General features: G+C 35.3%; 1 protein-coding gene across 16 annotated transcripts in view; it reads right to left on the minus strand.

Moving 5' to 3' along the window:
• Positions 1–23,316, minus strand: part of DMD (dystrophin) — a 1,151,138-nt gene that overhangs the window by 141,111 nt on the left and 986,711 nt on the right. For all 16 annotated transcript variants that reach the window (XM_077781657.1, XM_021553010.3, XM_021553014.3 and 13 more), the window contains one exon: positions 20,266–20,412. In XM_077781657.1, coding sequence (XP_077637783.1) covers positions 20,266–20,412 — 147 coding nt within the window. The remainder of the gene's footprint in view (positions 1–20,265; positions 20,413–23,316) is intronic.

The following is a 23,316-nucleotide window of genomic DNA, read 5'->3' on the forward strand; positions in this document are numbered from 1 at the left end:
TGCAATGAATTTATATGTTTAAATGAGATATACAGAGGAATTTCAAGCTGCACTGAGTCTTGTGTAACTTTATTTAGAATGGAATAATGGACAATAAGAATTTTACAAATGGAAAATGCAAAGATTTGACTGGGAGCTTTTGTGTTCACACTTACTTTTTTAACTTAATGTAAACTCCATGGAATACAATTGTGGCTGTTGAGCAATTTAACTCTGAAACCTTTCCATCCTAGTAGGTTAGCTGTTCTCTGTTCATTCTAAATCAGCTGTTCTCTGTTCATTCTAAATCAATAATATCAGCCCTTACTTTTAGTATTATGTAGATGAAACTTTGTTTCTGTTACATACATGGCCATACAAATTCTGTTAGTCCATTTGTTTTACTCATTCTCTTTGCCTATTAATATAATTTAGTTACATTACTTTTGTTATGCTTATTTTAATTTTTCTCTTTAAATATTTATTTTTCTTTTTCTCTTTGTTTCTGTTATATACATGGCCATACAAATTCTATTAGTCCATTTGTTTTACTCAATCTCTTTGCCTAAATTATATTAATATATAATTTAGTTACATTACTTTTGTTATGCTTATTTAAATTTTCTCTTTAAAAACAAGGGTAAAACCTCTCTGTAGGAAGATTTTTCCTTTTCCCTTCTCTTTCTACCATTAGAACTCACTCTCTGCAGATCCTCTTATGTCCTGTCTTTCCTATCCTGATAGTCTTTGCACAACCTCCATAGTCTTCCCTCGCAGTCTCAGGAAAAAAACAAAACTCTAACCCAGCAAACCTAAGACAGAAGGCATTACTTAGACAGTCTATTCAGTCAATAACTCCACAGTACAGCAAGATTCCTCTGAACAAACAAACAAGTATTTTAATTACATACTGCTGGAATAGCAAAGCTGGCTTACAGTCCTGTGTCTGTCACTGCTTTCTGGCTGCAGAAGGCAGATCCCACTCTGATTATCTGGAATTGCTTTGGGATGGGTGATTTTTATCCTCTACAGTTGCCAGCAGTGGCAGACATGACACTGTAAGGTAGCTACCAACCCCAAAGTAACTTTCCAAACTGCAGTTTGAGAATCCTGTAGAAGAGCTGGTGAACTGACCAGGGTGCAGTGAGAATGAAAAAAACTTGACTTTCCAAGCCTACAAGTATTTTAGAGAAAAACAGCCACAGTGAAAATGGGGTTGCATTTGATTTTGAAATGTATGTCCTTGTAGACCATTCCATGGCATTCCCCCAAGAAAATAAACTCTATCAGTGTGTTTCTAGTTCAGCTGCCCATGCCATTACACTGTCTTGTTATTTGGCATTTGTCTTGTACAAGAGAAAACAATCATGACAATCAGGGAGGAAAAAGGAGAAAAAGGCAACAGCTGAGAAACCAAGAGTACAGATCTTGTACTGTTAATGTTCATCATATGAGAGAACAACTGGCAGGATCATCTGTCTTAAGAGTGCAGAATTTGGTAAAGGAAAAATACAAGTTTATAGGCTCATATGAGCAAAGTGTACTAATTTCTTCATAATTCAGATTATTCTAAAAGATAAATTTGCAAAGCAATGCATATAACACTTAAAGAGGTAAATACTTTCTGCTGTGACTTTCACTTCCAATACCAACAAGAAGTTCCTCCACCTCCCATTTTGCTCCTCTTTCTCACCGCTGACAATTTCCTATCAGGTTCTGCTTGGGCTCCTGTTTTTTCCTTCATGCTTTCACATTCTGCATGTTTTAAGCTATTTTTCAGAGTTGAAGGGACCTATTTTTTCTTGTCCTGCTTTCAGTGTTTTCTTCCTTTCTTACCTAGCAGTCATTCCCCCATCCCTGGAAACATTCAGGGTCAGGTTGGTCAGGGCTCTGAGCAGCTGGATCTGGTGGAAAATATCCCTGCTCACTGCACAGGGTCTGGAGGAGATGATTTTGAAAGGATCCTTCCAAATCAAACCATGCCATGGTTCTGTAGCCTCCAGATTCCAAAAATGCACTGCCTGCCCTTCCTCATAGCAAGGTCCATATTCTTTAAAACGTGTGGTGAAAAGTAAAGCTGAAAAAAAAAGGCTATTAAAATCTCTATTATGACAGAAATTTGCAGGTTAGGTAGGCCTCTTAAAAATTCACTTTTCAAATAGAAAAATTGGCCTGGTGTCTGTATTGTTTCAAAACAAATATCATGGCAACTTGTCTTTTTTTTTTTTTTTTTTTTTTTTTTTTTTTTTTCTTTTTCCTTTTGGTGTTAATCTGAAATGTTTTCCATGAAACTGGTAAATCCTTTCAAGTCTATAAAGAGGTAGTTGTTGGATTTAAATTCACTTCACAGGGTTTTTTTTCCTCAGACAACCATCTGTGTGTCTGTTGTGATAGCCTATAGTACTGTAAGAATAAATTATATACCTGCTTGTCAGCTCTCAAACATATTTTTGTTTCCCTTGTTTTCAGAAAATCTGTTTTGAAGTGTGCATAAACATATGGGAAGGAATATACAGATACAACAGCCTTTTTCCTTCCAAAATCATCCCAGAACTTAAATTCTGACTATACTTAGAAAACTTTACAAAAAAATATTATCTGCTTGAGTAGAGAATAATATATGAAAAGTACAGAATTAAAGTTTAGCTGTTTTTCTTTCCATAAGACCAGCAGAAACTCTACATCATTCTAGTCAAGACATTTTCTAATTAGGAAAAAACTGAACTTCCTGAAGACCTCTGGAGGACTTCTAGAATATAATGGATGGAATACCACACTTTTAAACAGGCATGGAGTTATTTTTGTGTTTGTTTTTTTACATCTCACTGCAAAAGACTAAATATGAGTTAAGGAGGCACAAACAAATTCACTTCTAGAGAATTAATTCACTCCAGCACCAGCATTTTTTCCTCTCTCTGACCCAGTACAGGTTCAGCAGCATTGACTATGCACTTTTGCAGTACAGTCATGACTACCCATTAAATTACAGAAGTTACAGAAGTAAGGTATATCCAGAGCAATAATCATTCATTTCTGACTGCATTATGGTTCAAAACAGAATCAATAACACTGGAAATGTGAGGATTGCCTTCAAAGATAAGTTAGGCTGACAAAAAATGCAATTTTAGCATAGCCCTATTTTTTTCCCTAGTCTTAGAAGTTTTAAATAAAACCTTGGATTTGTTCAAACATTGTTCCCTTGAGAAAATGCATTACTAATCTCGACTCCTACATCAACAAAACCATTTTGCCTGCCAGTTTTCTGTCACTTTTACAAGCTCTTAAAATTGTTTAACAACAGAAGTGGGATTTTCTAATTAATTGGGAAACTATTCACCAACTCCTATACTGGCAGCTAACATTTCTTCCCTAATAGATTCATGTTATAGTAAGCTAAAGTATTTATATTCAAAATGTTCTAGTCTCAGTCTTTAGGAATTCTACCATTTATATGATAAATGCATTATATGCATAAATGCATATAAATTGATGATTTATATCATAAATCATCATAAATGAATAAGCCATTTACAGGTTTCCTTTTGTTAACCAGCATATATTAAATAGAAAATATTAGGAACAGTGTAAGTCATGTTCTAAAAGTTGTATTTCCCACATTTTGTTGACTGTATTACCACATTTTGAACTGTCATGAGACTGTACACCCATTTGTAAATCCAAAGCACATTACTGAGTAATCAGACTTGAATATTATTTACTATTTTAAAGGCAAAGCAAAATACACATCACAATAAATTGTAACTGAATACCTGCTTCATACTTGGTAGAAAGGCAAAGTACTTTGGCTTCAGCTGTGCTTCAGAGCTATAGAATAAACTGCAGACTTGGTGCCTCTTTTGAATCCTGATCTTCCTGAGGTTTGGCTGTGTGTTCACATTTAAATTATACAAATGTTAAACTGGGCATCTCCTTCTGTGCTCAAGAACTGGTGCTGTGGCTGAAATGTACCTGGCTATGGAGGCCATTAAACAAAACACTGCCAAGGGAGCTGCAAGATGGACTTTATTAGAATAATTAATAATATATGACTATGAAATTAGTTAGGATAAACATTCTTGATGGAATGGTATAGAAGAAATGCAGTCCCTGGAATCTGATTGTGGAAGACACTATTTCTTTTATATATATATATATATAAATATATATATATACATGTTCTATACCAACTGGGTAATACAAAATATTAGGATGTGAACTCTTTGTTAGAGCAAACGGCCTTTAAAATAAATGCATTAAATTTTAGGAAGGACAATAATTGTCGCTAGTTTCTGGATTTGTAATTTTATGGCTCTAACAGTCTGCAGACATTACATCAGCTATCAAAGACACTACATCTACAGAAACTGTCCCAGAAGCACCACCACCCATTTTAAAAGTTGGCCAAGTAGGCTGAGATCATAAAGATTTTGTTCATTATTTCAGACTTTCTTGTGAACAAGTTATTTTGGTTCATGTAGAAGCACTTCCTAACATTGGGAAAAATGGCTCATGAATTCATAAGCCTAACATCCTACCCAACTTCCTGATTTATGTATTACTCTATGTCTTCATGGAAATTTGCACTCTTAGTGCTCATTTCACTGAATAATTAAAGAATAGATGCAAGTCAAACTTCACTTCAAGCAACCTATTGTACCACAACAAAGCAGAATGAAATAAACTCAGAAGGAAAGGCACCTCAAAGAAAGCAAACAAGTAGGATGGTATTCTTTCTCAAATGTGTAACCTGACAGCTATGACACAGGAAGGACACAAAGTCCTCTTCTATTCTGTTGTACAGATTAGACAGTGCATTGCAGGAAAAAAATATGAAGGGACTCTAATGAATCAGATGAGAAAAATCAATTAAAATATCCAGTTGTACTAGAATGACATAAAGTTACCATTTTTGCAACTGATGCACCCAATAAGTGTTGGGAAGGAACAGTCACTTTGGCAAAGTAGCAGTGAAATTAATTTTTGAATTTTGAGGGAAATGTAGGGCAGTGGAAATAGTTTCAAGTTGAGGAAAGCAGATACTATTTGAAATTCAGAGTGTTGTCACTGAAAGACAGTGATCATTGGTGTAACTTCAGAAACAGAACACAAGTTGAAATTACTTCTAATTTTCATGTCATGTTTATTGGAACATATATATTTCTGCTTCAGGTCATTGCAGTCTTACTGTGAAAAGAAATGGTTAACCTTTTCTCATGACTTCATCTAATGAGAGAAGATGCACAGTACAAGGTTTTATTTAAATACCTGCACCCCCTCCCCCAAGGATATGTGCAGTGTTCCAGCCTCTCTTTATCTCTCCTAGAGGAGGGGGAACTGGAGAGCAGCCACAGGATGTGCTGGAAATGTGCCCATGGAAGGCTACACAAGGATTGAAGTGTTTTTGACTCCTGCTCCCACCTCTGGACCTGCTCCCCTACTTCTTACATCTCTGACAGCACAGAATCTTGCAGTCCCACAACTCAGAGAACTTTCCCTGTGCATCACAACTCACTCCAAACCTGGGAAATCTTGCAGGGGGTAGCTTTGTAGCAGCACAATCCAGCATTGATATGGCATTGAGAAAGGGACAACAGCCGACATGGGATAAAAACCAACCAACCCCAACACACATGAGAAGAGAAAAATACATCTTCAATCACCACTCTTTCTGCTATTTTCAAAAAGCCACTAGGAATCTAGCAAAAACTTAAATACAGTTTGGGTTTATTTTTAGTTGTTATGACCTGTTATTTAAGATTCCCATACAGAAAGAGTTATAAATTGTAAAGGACTATCCCAACAAATTTTCAATTAAATATCTAAATTAATGTAGAGAAATTTAATTAAAGTTGCACTGGTTTTTACAAATACAGTTAATTAAGCTGCTATCTAAAATTAAATCTCACCCAAACTCCTTTTACATTGCTGCAGCTCATCAGATACAGATATAATTAAAATTCTAGAAGTTCACCTATGCATCTGAATACTCAAAAAAAGAAAGAAAGAAAATCCACAACCAAAACTTGCTGAAGTAGTTTGATAGGCTGCTGCTTTAATGGGATTTTTACAGTCCTCAGAGTGGGAAGACAGCACATAAAACCCCCTCAGAAACAAATCTTGGTTTTCAAATCTGCACAGAGTTTTTTGTGTAGTATAACAGGCCAAGAACCTTTGAAGATTTTCCACAAGTGGAGGGTAACAGATTGACATGACCAGGAACCAGGGAGATAAATCCTGCTGACTTTATGTGCCTCCCATTGAAGTGAGCAGGACCAGCACAGGGAAAGCAAACAGCACTTATTGCACTTATATCCAGGAGCAGATGTGGGCATCCTCTCAGAGGGAAAAATTGCTTTTTCACAACTGGAAAATCTCAGGTCTTCTGGTAGCCTGAATGACCCCCTTTCATTTCTGATGTTTTTTTTTCTTGCCCAGACCCAGGCTAGCTTGTTTTGCTGGTCAGTTAAATGCAGATCTATTTTCCAGATGACAGCGACTCAAAATCGTTATACTTGTTTTACACAACAAATAAGCATAAAAACATAAACATTTTAGGTGTTGGCTGATGCAGAGAAAGAGATGTTCAGACAAATGGGAGGTTTTTCAATGCATTACTTAAGATCAGAGGGCAGTCTTTGAAGAGCTGCTTTTGGAGTGGGGAGAATATGAACTGAAATACAGTTCAAGACTATTATTTATTGCAAATAACAGTGATTTTTCTATTAAAACAGGCATATGTGATAGCAAAACAAATGATGACTAAACCAATGTGGGCAGCCAGAACTCAAGCTGGGAGTTGGTCATTTCAACAGCTCACTCTGTGTGGCAGCAAGGGTGAGCTGGAGCCCAGCACTCACGGTAGCCACGTCACCCCTGCATGGGCACAGCCCTCAGCAGTTCTGGGAGCATGCGAAAATAAAATTATCCTCCAATGCTAAAGGCACAAAGATGAAACACACAAAAATGTGCCAACAGTTTCGTGACAGGTATTTGTTTTCTCTCTGCCAGCAAAAATATGCAGAAGATAAACATTGACCATATTTTTCACAATATGGCATGCATAAAATCCTTTTTTGGGAAAAACACAGATGGGAGTCCCATGTCTAATGTCATGGAACAGAAGATTTAGAAGTGAACCCTCAAATATCTGAAAAACTTAATTTAAGTGGGAAGGTGGTTCAAGGTCTGAATACTTGTTTCCAACTTGTAGCACAAGAGACATCCCTCTATATAAATAAGAAAATCACATGCAATTCTCTTTAAAATATGAATTCACACAGGTTTACAGACTTCCACAGAGTTTAAACTTAGCATCTGAAATACAAGATACAATTGCCTTATCATTTTATGTAAAGTAAGAAAAAAGAAAAGAAAAGGCAACAAACATCCAGAATATGATACTAATAAAATAAAATCTAAATTGTTTACTCGCTCCCTTTTGAAGACCCATCTCTCCTTAGAAGGAAAAAGTCATTAATTTTTTTTTTTTGTGTATAAAAAATGAATGTGTTTCCTTTCTTGTATAGTAAAGTCTGGAGAATCTACAGAAATAACAAAGACAGTAAAAATCCACAGAAGCTTGGAAATTGAACAACCAGTGATAATCTATCTTTCTGCAGGCACTTGAGTCACCCTCTTACCTTGAGCTTGCAGCAGAACAGGACCCTGGCAAATTGCTATAATCTCCTTTAACCCTAATCACCATTTTAATCAGAAAAAGTGGGGTGGGCCTGGAATTTGTGCAGCAAGCAACTGTCATTCTATTTGCTAAACACACAGAGTGTGCAGCTAAAAGATTGAAATGGTTCAAACTTTTATTATCTTCAGAATATTGCATTTCAGCATTAACAGTTGACAAGTAGAATAAAATAAAATTATGAGACTGTCTGCTTTGAAGGGCTTTAGAGGTCTGCCTAGACCATGGCTGCATCTCTCACTAACACTGATATTAAGAGATTTCTTGGGAAAAGAAAAGATTGTGATTCATACAACTGCCAGGACAAAAAGCCTACCTCACCCTACATTGCACTTTTCATCTCTCTCTATCCCTCTAATTTCAGATTATAAATTTCCTAGCTGTGCTCTTTATTTATTTGTTTAATGATTTTCTTCCTAGCTTGTTTTTCATAAATAGTGGTATGATTGTAAATGGTATGACAGACAAGGAGAAGCTTATATGAAGAGGAAGAAAGGAAGCTTCAAGGAGAGAAAGAGCAATGAGAGAACCTAAAAACAGCATCAAGGAGATTGTAGGCAGGGGAAGATTAAAGGAAAATGCAGCAGACAACTGTGATTTTCAGCTATAAAGGATTCAGCAGCTGTCATTAAAAACCTGCAGCTCTTCTTGAGACATATTGATCACACTGTTTCAATGTTTTCCGTACAACTTCCATCTGTTTACTTCAAATTATAGCAATACTCACACTAATACTTAGCTCAAACAACTATTTACTTTTTTTGAAGGAGGAACACTGTTTTGTATTTCTCCCTCTTTTCTTTTTCCAGAAAGGGCTGCTGAACTTCGAGTACTCTGCTCACCTTGTCACTAACATACAAATATCAAAATACCCTTCATGCTAAAGAGGAGGGCTTTTTTACTTTTCTATTTTTTTTTTTTTTTATAAGACCCATTTATACATACAAGTCCTTTAATATTGTAGACACTTCCTGGAATAAGTATCCCTGTAGGGCTTGTGAAGATAATAGAGAAGAAATTATCTCTGTATTTACACAGTATTGGAGAGTTGTAACCAATCCTGGAAAAAATTTAGAATATCATTAGACTGGGGACAACTGGAGAAGATTTGTTTCTAGGATTTATAATCCATTTTTCACACAATATTCTTGTCCTGATATACAAAAAAAATTCTAAAAATGCAAACATTTATTTTGATAAATACTAAGACAGTCATTATCTTCCACATGAGTGTGTCTCAAGCTTAATTTTTTGAAGTTATCTCACAGTTCTTAATCACACGTGTCCTTTTAAATACCTTGTTGTGAGAACCCCGGGCTTGGTCAGGGGTCCCGTGTGGTGGTAAAGTCTCTCCTCCAGCCCGTGCTTCCAAAGAAAAACTCCACAGGCTCTTGCTATTCGGTCTCAAGGCAGTTTATTTTGAATTATCTAAAGGATTGTCTTCTCTGGCTGCTGCAGTTTGCTCAGCAGCCCAGGCAGAGGCACACACACACCCTGACACCCTCTCTGATTCCTGTCTTCTTCTCTCCCCCTGCCCAGGGCTGCTGCTCTCTTTTATATGATATATTACGTATAACATGTTTATAGTCTTCCCCCAATACCTACTACCTATATTACAGAGTGCTTTCCTACTCTAAACCAATCTGTGAATGCCAACATCACCAAGAATGTGGAGGCAAGGAAAAAGAAGGAGGAAGAACAGGAGCAGCCCACTTTCCTCCATCTTAGAACTTCTGACCCCCATGTACAAAGTAAAAACCCCCCTGTACACGTGCTAAAACCTCCCTGTACAATACTAAAAAAAATTCCCCTCTGTTTTGTAACTATTTTTCCTATACTATCTAACCCTTTGTGACTGCTTGCTCCACCTTCAAAGTTGGAAACTCATTCCATGGCTCAAACTCAAAATCACAGCTGTTTCCAGCTGCCTGCCAGGATCTAAAATGCCTCTGACCAAGGCCTGGAATCTCTAAATATGTCTGAGGGACATTTTGAGTTCCAACACCTTGTGATCTAAAATATAAATGTTAGAGAACAAAAATACATGAAATAGGATGATTCACGTTTGACCCATACCTCCTCTTGTAACACCCTTTTTAGAGGTATTGGGTTTTTTTACATATTAAAACCAACTGTATTAATTTAAACCATAAAATTACATTAGATTTTGGGCAAAAGGGAGGAGGGAAAAAAGGAGAAAAGAGCACATTCATACTGTCCTTTGCTTTCAAACATAAAGCCAATACCTTCCAAAGGCTTCTCATTTCACACTGAGAAAAAAAATGTCCCTTATATCATGTCTTCCCCTTTAGGTACATTAATGGCATTTTTTGTTCTGATGTGACTTTGTAAGAATCAAAATGCCTCAGCCTAAGGGTTTTTTAATTTTTTTATATGCGTTTTTTTATTTTTTTATATGCACTAAGCTCAACAAACCTTCGTAGAAAATAGAATACTCTTAATTATGAATAAATTAACTAAATTAGCAACATGAGATGGATATGAAATTAGAGGATTGTTAATTGAAACTGCAAACACAGCTGTATACAGCTTAGAGATGAATCACACCAGTAATGACACAGATGTTTATAAAATGTGATTATGTTCAGCAGGAGCATACTATTGAAACTCCCCAGCCTATTCTTATATTGTGTCATTGAAATGGTTTTTAAATCCATGAACACCAGGAATCAGAATCTCAGGGATGGCAAATTAGGCTCCCTGGATATGTGAATTAGTGTTGTCTGAATGTCAGCAATTTAATTCTCCAGCTTTCAAAGAATGTAGAAATGGAGCCAAAAACAAACATCTGTTAGTTATAGTCTCATTCAGAAAAAAAAAAAATTAAAATCTCTGGCAAGTTAGAGCCCATCTGAATATGAGCAAGACAGTGAAATACAGTATCTCTAAGCTGTGTGAATATACTGATCATGTAATTAATATAACAAAAGAACTCAAGAAATCTACTTTGTGTGAATATGTCTTTTTGGGACTGTCCCTCCAAAATGGTAGAAGGATCAGGAACTACTGAGATCTCTTGTCTAAAGATTTAAGAATTGATTAGCTTCCTAAAGACAGCAAATCAGGCTTTTATTTTTTCTTTCACCTTTTACATCTTTCCTAGGTGTTCTTCGATAAATTGTACAATGAAGGTGTTGGGTGTTTTTCTGGCAGAAAAAGGCACAAATTTTACTCCTGGGTCACCCGAGGATATCTGAGCTGAGAGGCTCAGCAGGGATGCAGTCAGCCCAGCTGGGAGGGATGGCAGAGCAGACAAAGCCAGCTGCCCATGGGGGCTCAGGCTCCAACAATCCAGTGTAAAGTGTGCAGGGGCAGCTCTCATTTCTCAGTGATAGCACTGAGCACCCACAGCAGCACGCAAATGTTACCTTAAACACTCTGTGATTTGTTTTCTGCAACAGTTCACAGACTAACAGAAGCAGCTTTTACATCATCAGTGGTAATCATGCTTTCAAGAAACATGCTGAACAATACAAGATCATAGTTTGTGTCCAGCACTGCAGTGTAGCTCACATCACAAAGACGCTATTATCTGATTCAGGGGCCTTGGCTATATAAGGATAAATACTTATTAACACAAATGTACATGAAGGAGAGGATGTTTCTCTGGCCCCCTTTTCTAGGGAATGGGACAGACCTTTGAACTATAACAATCAGAACAATAAATTAAAAGTAAAAACTATCAGTAAAACTTAACCAACTCAGCACAATGTCATTATAATTCAGCTACATTTTATAAATGTAGTTCTGATCTATAAATGGATACTCACCTGAAAACACGTAAATTCATGCACAAGATGGTTAAAATAATTTGTAAAAAATTACCTAGAGTGTCATTGGCAAAGCTGAAATAATCAGCATGACCTAGCACTGTTCAACATCACAGGTTTATCCCATCAGCTGTGGGAACTACAGAGCACAGTCTAACGAGGTGGGGGCACAGTGTTGAGACAGAAAAGTGGTGATCATAAAATTGGATTTGCCTCTGTCTTTCTGAAACTTTATTTGGTGGGAGCTGACCTCCTATTCACTGGTGAAGAAAAAAGGATTAGATCCTGACTTTTTAAAAGAGGAAGCTTGCTCGATTTCTGCAGCAGACCGTACCAGTCTGACAATATTTCACAGGTCATTCACAGCTGAATAAAGTTATGGAGGCTTTCTGAGAAAAATGTAACCCCTTTCTCATTAGAGGTAAACCTAGGCAGATTCAGGGATATATTGCAGGTAGCTATGACAACTGATGTGCATCCCAAATTCAGTTATCTTAGTTTTCTGGCTGGCAATAGTACAGACAAAATCAACTCAGGATTTGAAATGTGATGTTCTGAGATAAGGAACTGTAATACTTGGATATATAAAAAGCACAAAGCCATTTTATGGAAGACACAATCTTCTATTTCTTCTGAATATCCCAAAAATCACTACACTGAAAAAGCATTCTATTATCAACTATGTGTCAGCTAATTAATTAGGACAGAACTGTTTGTTTTTACAGATGAAGGAATCATAAATGATGGTACTGAAAGGAAAGAACACAAAACACTTGAGGATGCTATGAGAAACCAGAGGAATGAAAGTGAAAACCTCCAACAAAGTGAATATGCTACCTACAGATATAACTTTAGGATTATTTTTCTGGATTGATACAGATGCAACTTTAGGATTATTTTTCTGGATTGATTAATGCTAATTAATTTTGGTTTAAAACTGAACTGTGGTAGAGGAACAACTTTGAACACCTGAGAAAATGGGAGAGAAAAACTGAGTCTTCAACCTCCATACTTGAAGCTCTCCCCAAAAATGTCATACCCTAAAGAATTCATTTCCAGAAACAAGAATTGGATGTTGATCTTTCCAGGTACAAAAAATCCCAAAACATGAATACTAATAAAACCTGAAATTGTAAGCTCTGGGTCAATAATTGTAATCCATACTATGTTTGGGTATATTTCTAATGTCTATTGCAGTGTCAGTGTTTTATAAACTGACATCAAGCAGAAGAGCTGAACAGCTTAGATAAGCACCCTGAAATAACACCTTCTGCCTGTGTTGTGCTGGGTAGATACAAATTAGGAAGGACTTTATAGAAGATTTTGCACACACAACATATAAGAGGGTTTGAGCCATTTTAATTATAAAGTGCCCTCCTCTGCAGCAAATATACCATTACATCACTTCCATACTGCTCATAGTTTTCTACACAAGGGTACAACATTCAGCTTTACTCAAACCATGTTGAAAACTGCAGTGGCAACTTTAGAGAGCAACTTGTGAAAATATTTTTTAAATGACACACATAATCTTCCATAAATGCTGGTTTCAAATCTGTGTCACAACTTAATGCCACTGACATTTTTAATATTTTAAACTCTATTATTAACAGTACTTCTTAAACAGAAAAAAAAAATCCTACTTAGTCTCAATGAAGCAAAAAGATATAAAAAACAGAGCACAAAATACTACCTAGCTTAAAGACTTCAAAAGCTTTCTGTAACCTGAAAGTAGTCTGACATAAAACTATCTGCACTGATATAATACATAATTGATATGTCAGAAAGAGACAAAATGACTCAACAAAGAAATGAAAAAGGCTAACATTAACCTTCTGCACTGGAAATGTGTGTATTATTTCTTTTCCTTGGGCTTTTAATCACTTCAAATAAAGTTTCTTGTAAAAAAATCACATCGTTTCAGAAGAAGGGATTAGTGAAAATGGGGAGAAAGAGAAATATGTTTTGCCAGTTTTACATTCTCCCTCTAAAAGCCTTTAACAATACTTTGGCACTGGTAGTTGGAGTCTAAGGGGTTTTATATTGCTTTCAATCCAAGGGTATTCATTAAGGTTTCATTGAGTTACAAGCCTCTGAAAATCACATTAGAGAGCCTTTACTGGACAGCTCTTAAATTCAGTGAGTGCTCTATCTGACACAAACGTGTTCCACATTCAAAGCAAACTCTGTACATCTGCTCCAAGCTCACTTCAAACCAGGCGGGCGCAAATGGGCAGAGGAAGTGTGTCAGAGGAAGTGTGACATAGGATGTGTCAGAGGATGTGTGTCATAGGACATGTGTCAGAGGATGTGTGTCAGAGGATGTGTGTCAGAGGAAGAGGATGGGTGTCAGCAGCGCACATCCCATCTAGAGGACAAAGCAGAACCACAAATGTCAAAGATCCATCTGGTGCCAGCAGACAGATAACCCTGCATCCTGCCCTGCACAACCTACTGTGGATATTCTCAGTTCAGTCAGAGAGAAAACAAAAGTTTCTAACCAGGCAGAAGCCTGGGAAACAGTTGAGGAAGAATGTAAATAATTCTTTATCTCTTTTGTTGTTCACATTTTTAATAGGTAAGTTCTGCCACTGTGAGTCATTCACTGCACACCAATGGGTTGAGATGTTTTTACTTTAAGACCAATAGAATGGGTCTGGATGATATTCTCTATAAAAGAGAGGTGTATTTGATATAAATCAGAGTTCTATTCTCAGCCTTCTGATCTGGAATCCTTTCATACTGTCCTGCCTCAATGGCGTCAACCTACACCCTCCTGTCCTCTCCTATTGCTTTAGCAAAACTAGCTTGCAAATTTTGAGCTCTGACAGTTGATAACATTTTGGGAAGGAAAAGGGCCTATGGAGTGGAAGCTAGGACTGGAGATTGACTTATAATTGCAAGGTTCATTTTTGTTTAGTCCTTGTTTGCTTTCACTAATGATTGATGCTAACCTTGTGCATTTTCCAGCTGTTTCCTCTCACACATTCTTACCTTAAACAACCCTAATTTTCCATAATGAGCAGCCTAAACATAGCTGATTAGAATCAGGTCACACACCTAAAAACATGTTGAAAAAAAATCAGGCCATATTCTTGCAATTTGTGCAAGAAAAACCCCAACGCTATCTGTGCCATTTTGGAATCCAAGGTAAAATCTTTTAACTCCTGTGGGTCTACACCTGTACAGATAGGACTGAATCTCAGAGCTTTAATTCTTCAAATGTAACTTCCACACTCCTTGTCAAAGGGACTTCTACAGAAATTATTTCAAATAATGGTTTTGAGGTGGTCAGGTATTATAGATCATGAACACTAAAGAATACAGCTTCAGTGGTGGGTGTTAAATAAGTAAAAAGCTACAAACTGGATGATTTAGATAAAACTAATTGACTAAAACCCCACAGAACTAGTGAATGTTGGTTTCCAGTGAATATATTCTCAGTAGTATCATAACCCTCTGTTTTCCTGAGTACCCTAAATATAGTCTGGTATGAGTCATATGGATGTGTGCTGCCAAACATAATCTATAACTGCTGACAGGTGGAAGTAAATTGTTCAAGTCTTCCTTTATAAGGAAATGAGACTTACATATTTCAACTAATATGCCCATCTTTTCCTATCATTTATCTATCAAATAGATAAATGGGAGATCTTACAGAATATATTGTATATGCAAATGTTGTACAAGAGAGTGCTAAATTTAAGATGTAGGTGTAACCTATTTCCTTTTGATCAATTTTAGGTGCTTTTCTTTTCACATATAAACAACATAACTCAGCTTTTATAATCTTCTTCACTCACATACATTTATAAGAAACAAAATAATACATTGAAAGAAAGCTATAGATGCATATAGTAATGAGGATATAAGGTAGGGTAAATTGCTATTCTTCTGCATGATTCGTCAAAACATCTTCAGAGAGGACAAAATTTCAGAGTAAAGGAAGACAAAAGAAGATAATAAAACTCTCAAAATGAATGCACCTCCTTTGCAAAAAAATTATCAAAGCATTTGCAATTTCAAGCAAAGTGAAATTCATCACACATATCATACATTTACTAAGGTTTTATTAGTTTTCCTGCTGTCATGTCTGTGGATGAAAACCATTCCTGTTTATAGTTACTCACTGTCTTTCACTGACTGCCCTAAAAATGTCACAATAAAGGTATCCTACTAATTTTGGAAGGAATATTTCCAATTTTTGACACATGGCATTAATAGAATTGAATCCCAATCCTGACAGCTGGCCTTCCTTCACTAACTTACAGAAATAAATAAATTAGATTTCTAAAGGACAAATCACTGCAAAATGAATTCTATATGCATAATTTTGCAGACAAACATTGAGAAAATCTGAGCCTCAGTCTAACAGAAATGAAGAAAAATGCTTGGGTCTATGACTTCTGCAGCCAACTGGCATAGCCAATTAAACAAATAAGAGACCATTAAAGAGCTGTAACAATTGTGGTTTTGGCAGAAGTTCCTGTTCTCATGGAACATACAAACCAACATTTTAACTAACTAGTCTGATGGGACAGCTCAACTTCCAAAAAGGATCAAAATCTCCCTCTGCTGGGAAGATGAAGTCTGCAACTGAAAAATAATTTCAAATTTCAAGGTCAAAAAGCACTATGATTTAATAGTGACTTAACTACTATAATTCTAACTGAGCTAGAATTTTGGTTCCATGTATTTAGAAAAGTTGTCTCCCATTTTTTTTCAGCTACTTACAGATTGCATATGTCAAATCTAGTTTAAAAAGGAGGAAAAACCAAATAAATAGAAACAAATTAGTTATTATAATTAATGAAAAATCACAATGGAAAGAGAAACTGCTAAGGTAACAGAAAGGTAACAATATATAAATATAAAAATATAACGGCCTTTTATATAATCCATTCATTAAGACATGACATTCTCTGTCTCATTAAAAGGAAAAAACATCTTTCCTGCTATTTTTACATAATCTAAATCTATCAACTTTAACCCCAGTTTACACTCACTGTTTAATAATAAATAACTCTGCTTGTAAGTTAAGATATAGAACAATGTAATGCAAATATTCTGTGTAAGTATATGGTTAGAGCTGTCGTGTACAATAATACTGTGCACTACCAATTGGACAACTGAACTGTAAAGCAAGAGAGGTTTTCCATTTTCTTTAAGAAAAATTATATAAGAAAGAATATCCTTCATTACTTTCAGATTTTAATTCCATGGTTTAGACATGAAGTTTACTTCCTGGAACCATTACTACATACAATTTAAAAAAGTAAACTTGGTTAAATTCAACTGCAAAAGACCTGAAGAAGACATTTCTTTTATATAGGTATTATTGTTATTTCACTTTTTTGCAGGATGTTTTTCTTGGAGAAGGCATGAAAAACTGAAGGCGAAGTAAAATTTTAAAAAGTCCAAAGTTGAAACCCACTACAATAGGTCACTGCTGATTTCAGCTTATATTTTGCTGCTTATATTTTGCTGCAAATTCCTTGCCTTGGTGTCCAGCCCCTATAAAAAGCAACGTGTGAGCTGAGGACTGCTGCCCAGAATTCCTGTGACTCAGCTCTTTAGAGATTCACTGGCCAGCAAGACTGTGATGCATAGTGACAATTTTACACTGATTTCAGGGGAGAAGGGATTTCCTTTTTGGCTTTTATATCCTTGATATTAGTACCTCTGGAAATACAGATTGTAAGATTCATTCATACTTCTCACCACGGATTGAAAGAATCAGCTAATATTTGTGAAGCACACAGAAGGAGCTAGTTTTTGAAATAATTCATTGCAGCAATACTTATTACACTAGTGTGCATGATGCAGCTCAGTAAAGAGCCTGTCCTCAGCAGAATACAAATAAAATAATGATATGGCTTTAGATGACTGCCTGCAGGGTACTAAAAGCCTGCTGGCTCTTCACAGCTCCTGCAAGCAGAGAGTGCTCTTCAACGGAACAGAATAATAGCTGTGGCTGGACCTTCTAACAAATGACAGCGTGTTTTTTGCACCACAACAATCTTCAAATCCCCACATCCTGCAGAATCTTTGCTACTGGTGCAAGATGAGCTGAGGGGTTAGGAATTATACTGAAATTAGGGCTTATGCTCCTTCACAATCATTATGTATATGGATATAAATCATAGAATTGTAAAAAAGTTTAGATTGGAAAACACCTTGGGCTGCTTTAGGTTTTTGATGTGTGCAAAGACAAACACTCACAAACTACCAAACATTAAAAGTAAAAGCACTGGAGTATAAATACCATATTTTAATATGGTATTTTAATATTTAATATTTTAATAGATACATTTTTGGATGAAACAGAGTTCTTAATGTATTTTTCCGCTTATTAAAGGTTATTATTAAATTCTAAATGAAAGCAAACAAGGTTTGATTTAAAAAAAAAATCTTTCTTGATAACTGAAGGCTATGTTCTCTGTGGGATACTTGTAAATTCTTTTACATGTCAGGAGCTTTGCCCTTTGACCAGCATTACACCAACTATATCTCTGACTTAGTGAAATGGTTATACGTCCCACCAATTTTAGGGGATTCCTGGTCCCCTAAATGTCAACTGGAAGCAAGCAAGGGTTTGCAAAGCACATTCTATCCCAGGATGAGCTCATTACATACACTGTTTAAAGCTCACATGAGAGCTCCTTGTGAAATTCATAACAAGTAGCTCCTTGGAAAGATTTAATCTCCTTTAATGTTTAAGAAAGTTAAAAAAATAAACAGCATATTCTATTTTCCTCAAAACTCTCTATTCTATTAAAGGCATGAAGCTACTCAAAGCCCACAGAAGATGACACAGTTATCAGTGACTGAGCTGAGTGCATCAGCTTTCATTAATGAAATGCACTCCACACAACACTTCAAAACCAGGACTTGTTGACTCTGAGAGTGGTTGAGTGCGTTCTATAAATTTTGTACCAGTAATACTCCAGAGTATATTCATTAAAATTGAATACAAACCAGGAAAATTAATGGCAAACATGCCTTACTGCAAAAATACAAATGAAGTTCTGGGAAGATTCTGGAGGAATATTTGATTCTATTCACTAACAGCACTAATCTCGATGTAGAACCACTGTGCAATACTACAGATGACTATGGTTGCCCTTATTCTTATGATTATAAAATGAATATAATATAAAATCTCTGTAAGATTTGGCTTAAGATTATACATTTCCTCCTCTAATCTTATGTATGTTCCCAGTGTTAATAAATAAACAAGTGAGACATGATTACCTCCTTTACAAAATATTTTAGATGTGATACATTTTATGTCTTTATGCACTTTTCCTACACATAACCAAGGATGGGTATATTTCTGGCAAGCAATAGCACAGAATTCTCTGTTTTATGATTTTTCTACAGTGATATTTTCTAAGAAATGGGGTATATGGATAAGAAATATTTTCCCCATTAGGAATATGGCAAGGGGGGGAGAGAGAGAGATCTAACCTTTGAGGAAGGAGAAAAAGAAAAGTAAACTAAGAAAAGGAGTACAGAAAAAAAAACCAAAGAGAAATAAGGGACGGAAGATGGGGAAAGACAGAGAAGAGAAATAGAACACAGGAAATTAGAATTTTGAAAATAAGAATTAAGAGAAGCCTGAGAGAAAACATGATCAGTGTAAAAGAAAGACAAATGAAAATAAACTGAAATATATATTTAAAAAAAAGATGAAAATACTAAAGTCCTGATTTTAGATTATATTAGCATAACAAAGGCAATTATTAAATAAATTTAAAAAAACCCAAAACCACCAGAATGAAAAAGAAACATTCTGAACAACTGTAAAACCAGAAACAAACAACAAGAACATACCTTAGAAGGAGAATGGTTTTGCATGAAACAAAACCAATTTTCATTTCTGCTCATCCTATTATGTGGTCAAAATTTTAGTTTCTATAAAGAGTATTACATCTAACTGGAGTGCTAGTCATACATAAAAAAGGCTAGCCCTAAGATGGAAAAATACATAATATACTAAAAATTGCCATTGGGTGTGAGTGTTCTGCAGATCTTGCATGTAGGGCAGCTGGTCTAAATAATTGTGTATTTGTTCCAATTGATCTATTCTATTCCAGTCTATGCTATTTTATTCTCTTCTAAAAAAAATGAGCTTTGCCTCTCAATACATTTCAAACTCTTCTCTCTTTTAAATAGAAAAATTATATTATAGGAACAGATATGTCTCTCCTCTTTCCAAGGGTCACAACTTGGCCTTTAGTATATCATAACCTTTCAAAGTTACTAATGTCTTTTCCCCTCAGGATGTGTTTAAAAATTTACTGGAGTGCTTTCACCTTACTCTCTGTATCATCCAGATGACATTTAAGTAAATATGAAAAAAGACAGTATACCATAATATTTCAATTAACTATCTGTTCTATCAGCAATAACATCTCACCCTGACATACTGTCTTCCAAGTATCTTCAGAGAAGATGAAAAATTTATTTTCCAAATATCTGGATTTGATAAGGCAATAAGTTACAGTGAAAGTGAACTGTGCACAGTGTTTCCCGAGCTCTGTGGAAGAGAATGTATTATCTTTGAAATGTGTGTAAAACACGTGGCTTGCCCTTTATATTTTTAAACCATCAACAATATCAGGTTGGGCCTCTGTCTAATGCATTTATGAATGGTAACAACAAAACATTTTCTTGGGCTTTCTCATCTTTCATTCCTTGGTACGCCTTTGGTGCTATCCCACAGGGCACAAAGCACAGAGAAAGAGAAATATTTGCTTAAATGCAGCATAAAGAAAGAATTAATGGGAAATATACCTGTAGCACCTTCCACCTTGTGTTTAGGTCTTCCACACAGCTGAGATTGTACTGGGAGAGTTGGATATCGGGGGGAGTGAAGCGGTGAGCGAGCTCATTGACGTGATGCACCTTTTCCTTAAGGGGAACAAGTTCTGCTCGATAAACCTGTGTGAATCAAATATAAATATAAATGTAAATGTAAATGTAAATATAAATATAAATATAAATATAAATATAAACATAAATATAAATATAAATAATATAAATATAATCAATATCAATAAATACAAATATAAATATAAAAAACTTATATAACTATAACTATATCTATAACTATAACTATAACTAACTATAACTATAACTATAACTAAACTATAACTATAACTATAACTATAACTATAACTATAACTATAACTATAACTAACTATAAATATAAATATCAATATCAATGTAAATATCAATGTAAATATAAATAATACAAACAAACAAATATATAAATATAAACATAAATTATTATGAGCACTAATTTCAAAAACTATGGGCTCTGCTACCAGCTGATTAATAACTTAAAGATATCACATGCCAAGCTGAAAGGAAAGAGCCTTGATTCTCTTACCAGTCTGTTTATTTAACTTCATATGGACTTTTGGTCTCAGGTGTAAGGCCTGGCATTTCAGAAGGTGCTGTGAATTTGGAACCTTCACTTCTGCCCAGTTTAGCCAAATTTCTAACCAGCACACCCACTGGGAGGTGCACTGCAGAGCACCCTTGTCTCCTGCCTCATCCATTACTTGTGTTTAACATGTTCAGTCAGGATGGTTGGGAGTGATGAGTACAGTTTAGCACAGGAAAACAGAGGAAGAAGCTGTTCCCAAATGCAATAAATGGAAAAATGATGAAACTTTTACAGACCCCAATAAGGCTATGATTTTAGCATGGGTGTTGTGTGTGTTACAAATAAAATGGTTAATAATGGGAAGTCCATTAAAAAAAAAAAAAAAAAAAAAAGAGAAAAAAAGATAAAAATGCTATGCCTCCCAAACTGGCTTACATTACTCATATTTAAAAGAAAAAACTAAATAATGTGTATTTTAAGATAAACTTTAAAACTATGAATAAAAGCATAGCAGTTTAGCTAGTAATTTCAGTAATGTATGTGAAAACCAGAATCTGCCAGTTACAAACTTCTTCTTTTTTAAAATCAACAACCTGATGAGGATGTCTCCATGATGTATCAGGGTACATTCAGATAAATTCAGGGCACCATGACTTTATCAAAGAGAGGAATCTCTATGTAGATCTTCCACTGCTCCATATCTATCTTTTCTAAGGAGACATTTATGAATTTTTAATATGATAAAATATGTCAAAATGTAACAATGAGTCATTTCTAGGGGACAAATTCTGTCATTCTCAGGATCATGTTTTATTGCCATATGATGTCTGCACACAAAGGCAGAATAATTTACTTGCTAGATTTTTCTTCTCTGTAGCTTCTTTCTCTCAGCATTTTTAATATAAACCACATGTTGTCTGCATTTCATTTGAATTCATCAAATAACCTGAAATTATTACCTAGTAATCTTTTCATCAACACATCATGCAAAATAAGGTAAAAAAAAAAGCCCATCCAGTATCTCAGTGAACCTTAAGAGTAAATAATATGAAGACATTCATAGATGTCAGAATGCCATGAAGAGCACTAAAGGTAAACATCATTGAAAAATTGTTACTCAAATGTCTTTTAAAACCAGACTTGACTTCCATCAATTATGTTAAATTACCCTGCAACATAAGGAGTTAGACTGGCTTAAGTGCTACTCATACAGTGAATAACTCTAATGATCAATCTTTAAAATATACCATCAGAGGGATGTGTATTTTGTAAAGGAAGTGCAGAGAAATATGCAAATGCCATGATGTGAGAGAAGATGCATATATCAAGTTATGATATAACAGTTGACTTCCCCATTTCACCAGTTTTATACCACTGGAGTAGAACTGACATTACTGGTGAGTGCTGATTTATGGTTTAGTGCTGAGCAAGGTCTAAAATACAAAGAAAAGGAAGACGGCTCACGTTTGGTTTTATCCTAGAGAGTTATATATGTGCTTACCCTGAACTTTTTAGTTAGGGAGTGAGTTCAGAGAACAAACAACATGCTGTAAAAGTAGACATTTGTTGTTGTAAAGTAAAGGCCTCAAAGGCTGAAGAAATATATACACCTCTATCTGAGCACTTCACTTACATATGGTTGTTTTACTGCTTTTTTTCCTGTGATCTGCTATCATGGTCCAAGGTCCCTGGTCATGACTCTGTGGCTTACAATGGAGATGATCAACTCAGTTCCTCCTGTGTTGGTTTGTTTCCCAGATGAGAGAACACCCCTAATCTTGTGTCACCAATGACCACTTTGCATAAAATATAGATATACATATGTATATATTTAGATATAACAGAAAATATTTAATTAAGGTAATGGATAATAAAAATTAAATGCACACAATAAATATATATATATAAAATATAAAACACTGATAGGTTAAAGGCTGATCAATAGATGATCAGTTTTTACACTGTACTGCACTTTAAGGCAGGTCCTGTACTAAATCAAATTAATTTTCTATTATTTGTATGGGATTAGGCTTAGGTTTCTAATTGAAAAACATCACTGCTTAGGCAAAACACACAGGCCTTATCAGGCACTTGTTTTTAAACATATATTAAAGTATATGGCTGATTTCAGACCAATTATTTGCATCTGCATTTTGGACTTGAAAGTACTGGTCTTATTTGAACACCCACATTATTTATTAGGTAAATAATACAGCCATTATACCCAAATTAAAATGAAATAAAAAAACTTTCATAATTAGTCAGCATGTTGTTTGACTGTAAGTTATTTTACTGACCAGAAAGGCTGTGGCACAGAAGCGACCCACACTGAAAGAAATGAAATAGATATGGAAATAAAGAAGAAAACTCATGTTCTGCCTTCTCTTCAATTGATGTCCTAATTAATTTTTTTGTGCTGCAAAGATAATGATTTTTGCAATGTGATAATAATA

Source organism: Lonchura striata, chromosome 2 (assembly GCF_046129695.1).
Source record: "Lonchura striata isolate bLonStr1 chromosome 2, bLonStr1.mat, whole genome shotgun sequence".
Taxonomy (NCBI): Eukaryota; Metazoa; Chordata; class Aves; order Passeriformes; family Estrildidae; genus Lonchura; species Lonchura striata.